Raw genomic sequence first — 7,442 nt, forward strand, 5'->3', positions numbered from 1 at the left:
CTTTTGCCTACAAAGATAACTTATATGAAACACCAGAAAAAGTACAATAATGCAAACTACATACAGCATCATGAGAAGCAACAGTCATTTGAGAAATAGCAGTTATTTTAGACAAATCTACCAAGTCAACAATTTTTAAATGAGAGAAGCTAGAACAATAAAATGCACATTTCTTTTCTGTGCAGGTATCAGACACAGCTCCATACAAACCCAGAACGTAAAACTCAAGAGTATCAGAGTGACAGAAGCAGGCAGTCAATAGAAAGATTCTCATTACTTACAGTTCAATTAAAGAATCTAAATCACTGAAGACATCCCTTGGCAGAGCTTTGAGATGGTTATTGGCTAAAGAACTAGAAAAGAAAGTTAGAGCTTAGTGTCATTGCTGTCTCTTGTCTGGCTGACTCTAATTATGTCTGAGCTCACTTACAGGTTATTCATTATCTGGTACAGTCCAGCCACTGGCATTGTTAACAGTTATGAGGAACAGGCACATCCTAATTATTCTAATTCAAGAATGGAGACTGCTTGAAGCTCATGTAAAAGTAAAAATACACAAAGCTTTTTTATTGCTCAGGTGCCAGTGTAGCACACCAAGCAATCACTGAGCACACTGAGAAGAACCAGGAGCACGTGGTGTGTCGGCGCAGCTGCCGGTGCGCGCGGGCAGCCCAACAGGCCACAGGGCTGCTGAGCAGGCAGGTTTTTAAGGGCAGTTTCTAATTTGTGGAAGGCATGTGGTTGGCAGCAGGAGGAAGCTGATGCACAGAGGGGAAGAGAGGTTTTCTCTGTAGCAGGAAAACCAGTGGTCCCCCAGAAGAGGTCTATTCAGGTACAAATTACTCTGCAACTTACAGGTGAGTCAGGTCTCGAAGGCCACGAAATGCATTTCTTGAAATAGTTTCAATTTTGTTTCCTTCAATGAATCTAGAGGGAAAAAAAATTTAAAAAGTATTTTAAAAGACTTCAGCTAACGTTATTATTTGCATCACCAGTGCTTTAAGTTATTTCAGCAGGTTCCTGGGCAGCTCCTTCAGACTTACAGGTGGGGAAGTCTTGGTACCTCTGCTCACATTCCCTCTTGCCCTTTCCTTGGGTGGATGGCAAGGAGGGATGCAGGTACCAGGCAGCATGAGGAACAGCATGTGACACAAACATCCAGCAGAAGAGGAACAAAGCGCACAAGCAAAACCCGTTACTCCTCTGTCAGTTAATCCGCCTGGGGTGTGTTGTGTAAGGCAAGAGACCTGCATGGGAGAGGCTTCAGAGATGGACTTTGGAAGCTAAAGTCCTACCTTTCTCTCACAAACCACCTGCATTTTAAACCCCCAGGGCAGTACGATGGTGCCAGTGCTGCTCTGTCTGCAGACAGACACACTGATGGGGAGTAAGCTCCCATGGCTGCACACACAGTGCCACCTCTGAACCCACAGAGCCCTGACATGAACTGCAGACACCTGAAGGAATGGCAGGACTGCTGCCTTGTTTTCCTTCCTGCTGCTGCAGCCTCACTCTCTTCACTCTCTCTGGGATGCTACCTCTGCAGGGTGCCCAGCTGCACACAAGTCACAGCCCCAAGCACTGGGGGAAGAATGACAGGCACTTATTGATTCCAGCCGGGTGCTGCTCATCCTGACTGCATGCCAGCATTTAAAGAAAGAGCTGATATTTGAGGATCTTGACCCCTGAGCACTTGAGGACATATCCCTAAATACAACATCAGCCCTGCAAAGCGACTGCAGCCAGGTGGCCATCAAGATATTGCACGGTACAGCTGTATCTGGATGAAGACAACTGCATGCTGACTTTATACAAGGCTTTATGAGATAAAAGTGTCTCACTTCCTCCTACACATCAGTCTAGCAAAGGTCTCTTTGAGAGAAGAATCAAGATGGGGATGCAGATGACAAGTTCTCTGGGTTCTGCAGTTTAGACTTAGCCAAAACTGCTCACAAAGTGACCAGCACCCTGGCTACATGCAAAGGGTGCAGGTTAGAAAGTGGAATATGTCAGAAGAGGGTCAGCTGTTACAAGGCTGCCTGCAGACATGAATTCAACTTGCAGAGCAGAGAGCCAAACAGCCTCCCAACACCCTGACCAGCACCTGGCATCCCTGCATGGTGCCAGCTCACTGGTCCATGCAAATAAAAGACTGCTTCACTGCACACACTGCAGCAAGATGATGCAAATTTGGGCCGGGACTCAGGAATTTGCCAGACTCCTTAGTCACTAAACCTGGCCTCAAAGGGATGCTACCCTAAGAACGCCTCTGTTCACCAGCAAAGCTCCTGTCTTGATCAGACCTGTCTTATCCAGATGCTGTACATGGAGCCAGTTAGTTTAAGGGTCCACTGAATGACATTTTCAGTGCTGCAAATGCAGTAGGACACAACTGCAGATATATACATGTACACATATATGTATGTATAGGTACAGATATCTGCTGTGGGTGCTCCCTACCTGCTCTTCATCCAGAGGCTTTGCTTTGTACACAAATAAATTTGTCATTCTTGTTCGTCAGTTAAGTTTTCTTACTCTCTGTAAGGTCTGATGACTCGTAATTGAGAGACATGAGTTACTGAGTGTCTAACAGTGTTACTAGCTGTTTGGTGTAATGGTGTTTGGCTTGGCCATAAAAAGCCCCAGAAAAAGACTGCTGGCAGCCAGTTCCCAAAAGGTGGAGATGTCATTTGCTGGGAAGAGGAAGAGCTCTGTGGACATGGCACAGAGGGCAACCACAACCATTAATCAAGACCACTTTTTCAGCTACTCTAAAGGAAACGGAATTTGTAAGGCCTTCCCAGTCTTCATTGCTTTCCCTGGCTTGCAGCTGGCAACCAGGGACAGAGATTTTCCCTTTAACCAGCTGAGGAGGGGCAGGACTTCTTTCTTTCAGACAGGGGTCTGGCTGCAGTCACCAGAGCAACTGCTATGACTTCATGTGCTGCTGGGACAAGCTCATCAGCACTTCAAAGCAAATAATTAATAAAAAACATTACATTTTTTTTCTTCTTTTTTACAAACATATAATATATTACATTTTTACTGTAGACACACAGCAGAGAGAACGATTACATAACTTGCTATCTCTGAAAAATCCAGACGCAGCCAAATAATGGATTTTAGCATATACCATTTACCATCCTCTGCTTCTTGGTCTGCAAATTCCACTGTTGGCTGCTCCACACATATGAAACTATTTATCCTGAATATACTCAACATTAGTATCTTTTTGCTTGCAAGACTTTAGCAAGAGGCAGTTCTCTGAGCATTGGTCTTCCTTTAGACAAAGATAAAAAATGTTTTCCACAGCTACCTTGCAGCACATGAAGATGAGTGGAAAGAGGAATTTTTTTGAGATCATATTCAGAGTTTCAAACATACCAGCTCATGTCCAGAAATACAGTCTTTTGGAGTATGGAGGGAGTACAACCTGGTAACAGGGCTAATACTTTTTTTTATAAAGACAAAAGAATGACCTAAAAAAAAAAATCAGGAAATTAAGATAATGTTAAAAATCAACTAAGTGAACTAAGGAAAGGAAAGTTGGGGTTTTAAAATAAAATAATATCAATAATTGAAATAGGATTAATATAGTCATATATTAATTTATTTATAATTATTTATAATCTAAATATAAAAGCCATGGGCATTAAATGGGATATCAGAAAAGAGGTGAAGGTGGAGAAGACAGCTGGGGGAAGAGACCAGTCTGGTAATCAGGGTTGTTCTGGGCAGTAGATGGACACTCTGCAACTCCTCCTTCAGACTGTCAGGAGGCCAGAAGAACCAGCTCATGTCCAGAAATACAGTCTTTTGGAGTATGGAGGGAGTACAACCTGGTAACAGGGCTAATACTTTTTTTTATAAAGACAAAAGAATGACCTAAAAAAAAAAATCAGGAAATTAAGATAATGTAAAAATCAACTAAGTGAACTAAGGAAAGGAAAGTTGGGGTTTTAAAATAAAATAATATCAATAATTGAAATAGGATTAATATAGTCATATATTAATTTATTTATAATTATTTATAATCTAAATATAAAAGCCATGGGCATTAAATGGGATATCAGAAAAGAGGTGAAGGTGGAGAAGACAGCTGGGGGAAGAGACCAGTCTGGTAATCAGGGTTGTTCTGGGCAGTAGATGGACACTCTGCAACTCCTCCTTCAGACTGTCAGGAGGCCAGAAGAGGCTTTCCCACCTCTTTCCTGAGGTTCAAAGCCCCCTAACAGTGATGGCAGTGTTCTGGAAAGGCAGGACAAGCTCTTGCTAAGCAATGCCTTTTTGGTGTACTGTAATTGCAGAGAATTGCAGAGAGCCACCTTGTATTCATGGCACATTTAAAAAACCCACTGCAACTTCTGAAAAAGAGTGAGCCACCATAAAGAACATTTGCACAGGAGCAGAACATAAATCTTCCATCTCCCCTGCTGGTGGGGATCACAGTAAAGACTAAGACTCCACAGCAGGAGTCTTGCCAACTTATCAAAACATCTTGATTTATTAAGGACAAGGAAGACATAAAATACCAAACTTACAGATACTCTAGATGGAAGAGACCAGCAAAGGCATCATCTCGTATAACAGTCAAGGAGTTGGAGTTCAGCAAGCTGAAAAATGGAGAGCAGGCATTAGGAAAGCACGTTAAAACTTGACACACTGGATGATGCCCATTGTGTTTATTGCCCATGACCAAACTAATCTTACTGACTCAAGCCCATATTGCCCCATCAATGCAGCACACATAAAATACTGTGGAATGGTCTATTTAAAAAAAATAAATCAAAGGCATAATGTGATGCTAGTTTATGCCCACCACTCCCCAGGAAAAATGCTTGCTCTGCCATTCACCTTGTTTAAATGCAACCCAGCCCATGACTATCTGGTCCCCTGAGCAGGACAAGGCATCTTTAAAGAGCCAGGTCTGCTGAGTGAGGAACCCAGGTGTGCACCACCCCTCCAGCCACACTAACACTTTTTAGTGACCATCTCAGCACCACTCCTGAGCCCTCAAGCACCAGCACCAGCTCTCCTTGGTGCACTTGCAGTGGGTCAAGGCTTGCTCATTCTGCATTCCCAGAGGGATGCTCCAAGCCTGACCTGCAGATGGGCTGTGGCCTATGGCACTGGAGGACAGCATGTGGCTCATGCAGCTGATTCATCAACTGGATACACAGACATGTCCAAGCAACCAGAGAGAGACCTGCTATCCTTGCAAAGCAAAGCCCTGTGTCCACAGGCAGTGAGTCGACAGTGGTGCTCCAGGCACTGCCTTGCCCTCCCATGTGAACTTCAGGGACAAAAAGATTCACAGCTGTCACCTGAATGGCTGTCACCTGAGCCAGTACAGGACAGTCAGGGAGAAGGGCACTAAGGAAGGGCTCTGCCAGCAAAACTCTTCCTTTGCTGCACCAAAGCACAACAGCAAATGATTTCCAATGCTGATGTTCAAAGGCACAGAGATAACAAAACAGCAAAACTTCTTATTTGTTCTGAAAATCAAATGTCCCCCAAAATAAATAATTTTGGGAAAATCTGAGAATTTTCTGCTGTAACTGAGTATGTCTGCAGTATCCCATTTATCAGAGTAATTTATTAATCCTTTTTTTGTATGGTTTCAGGCATTTTACTAAAATAAATTTAGAAGACTAACGAACATGAAATGCAAACTTTCCCTGTGATTATCAGTTATTATGCTGATGCTAGACAAATGCTCTTTTAATTACCCCGAAGAAATCTTACAAAGATGCAGACCACCATCAAAAGTAAATTCTTGCATTACAATTTTACCATAGCTACTGCTACAGAAGACATAGTCCTGAGGTACCCAAGTGCTTAATTATGCATGTATTTCTTTTATTATTTAATCATTCTTTTCCCTCATGTTTGAAGGGAAAAATCCCGAATTACACTAACCAATGAAATTTGTCAGGGCCCAAGGTGGTGGCAGTGACTAACTTCTCTCACTCCTACATTTGATCTACCACATAAAGTGACGTCGTCAACTTCTGACTTTCTCAGCAACCGACACCTGCCCCACCACCCCCTAATATCTCCTCCTGGAAATCTGCTACAGCTAAGGGAATGGGATAACCCCTCTTACCGGTACCACTATTCAAAACAAGACAGATTCCGCCCCCCCCGTCTTCTCCCCATGGGGTGCTGCTTCCCACAGACAGCGAGACAGGCCTTTGAGGATGAGGTGGGGGTGCACGACGAGATGAGCCTGGCCATCATGCTACCAAATGCTTTTAGGGACTATCTCTTGCCAAGACCAAATTTAACATCTAGCCCCGCGGCAGCTCCTTAGCCCGGGTCACTGGCGCACCTCGTGTCTTTTTGCTGAACTTTTCACTGCAGTGTCTCTTTGCTTTGTGGGTAACCCCACCCTCACAGGGGGAGGCAAGGGGGTGCTCCTGGTACTGGTGTTACAGGCAGGCTGCACTGGGCCAGGCAGGGTACAGGCAGCAGCACGGCTTCCCTGCAGGCTCCCCAGGGAAAGGAAGGGAAGCGCAGGCTGTGCCTCTGTGCCTTCCCTGCTGCTGCCTCCCAGGACAGCTGCGTTAAAGCAACTTTGGCTACAGGAGCTGCAGGCACACACCTGACTGCAACACCGGCACAACCAAGCGATTTGCCCGAGGTCAGGAGGAGGGCAGGACTGCAGAGTGCCCGTGGCTGGATCGCTGCTCCGTGGGACAGAAGTCCTTCCCACCTGAAGGTCCATCACCAGCACATCAGGAGGCATCCGAGGGGCTGCCCTGCACGTGGGATGCTGAAGCACAGCGTCATGCTGCAGACACCAGTGCCTCACAAGCAGAGGTTTCCCTCCCAGGTGTGTCCCGGCAACCTCTGCTCCCCCGTCACGCCCGCAACATCCCAAAGCCAACGTGGGACTCACGGGCACACAGCGAGTGCAAGAGAGACCCAACCACCACATGACTCCAGGGGAAAAACTGGAGTCGTTAACTAAACCCATTAAACCTGAAATCTTAAAGAAAAAGAACTTAAGAACACCAGAAAACCTTTGTTCTCCTTCAGTAACTGCATACAGGGTTTATGGAGTGGTTTATGAGTGGGAAATGCATCCCCCTGTTACGAAACAGCAGCTCCAGCAGCAGGGCTGCCCGAGCTGGGGGTTTACCCGTTAGCTCCCTGCTTCCAAGGGCACCCGCAACTCCGGGAGAAACCGGCAAAGTGCTAATTGCCTTTTTATTATTATTATTAATATTATTTTAGTGCCGTACTTACAGCAGCTGCAGGGAGGGCAGGTGAGAAAACATCCTGTCCTTCACTTCGGAGAAGGTCCCGTTCACCAGGCTCCTGGAGAAAGAGAAGCCACCCGTCAAGCGGGACCGCCCCGCATCTCACCCGCACCCGCGCCCGCAGGGGCCCCGCGCACTCACAGGGAGCCCAGGCCGGCGGGCAGGCTGCGCGGCGCC

General features: G+C 45.8%; 1 protein-coding gene across 1 annotated transcript in view; it reads right to left on the reverse strand.

The window, feature by feature from the left end:
- Positions 1–7,435, reverse strand: part of LGI2 (leucine-rich repeat LGI family, member 2) — a gene marked incomplete at its 5' end in the record, with an annotated part of 16,610 nt that extends 9,175 nt beyond the window's left edge. The window contains 5 exons of the mRNA XM_010007295.1: positions 282–353; positions 856–927; positions 4,542–4,613; positions 7,252–7,323; positions 7,407–7,435. Coding sequence (XP_010005597.1) covers positions 282–353; positions 856–927; positions 4,542–4,613; positions 7,252–7,323; positions 7,407–7,435 — 317 coding nt within the window. The remainder of the gene's footprint in view (positions 1–281; positions 354–855; positions 928–4,541; positions 4,614–7,251; positions 7,324–7,406) is intronic.
- Positions 7,436–7,442: the final 7 nt, after the last annotated feature.

Source organism: Chaetura pelagica, unplaced genomic scaffold (genome assembly GCF_000747805.2).
Source record: "Chaetura pelagica isolate M959 unplaced genomic scaffold, ChaPel_1.0 scaffold261, whole genome shotgun sequence".
NCBI lineage: Eukaryota > Metazoa > Chordata > Aves > Apodiformes > Apodidae > Chaetura > Chaetura pelagica.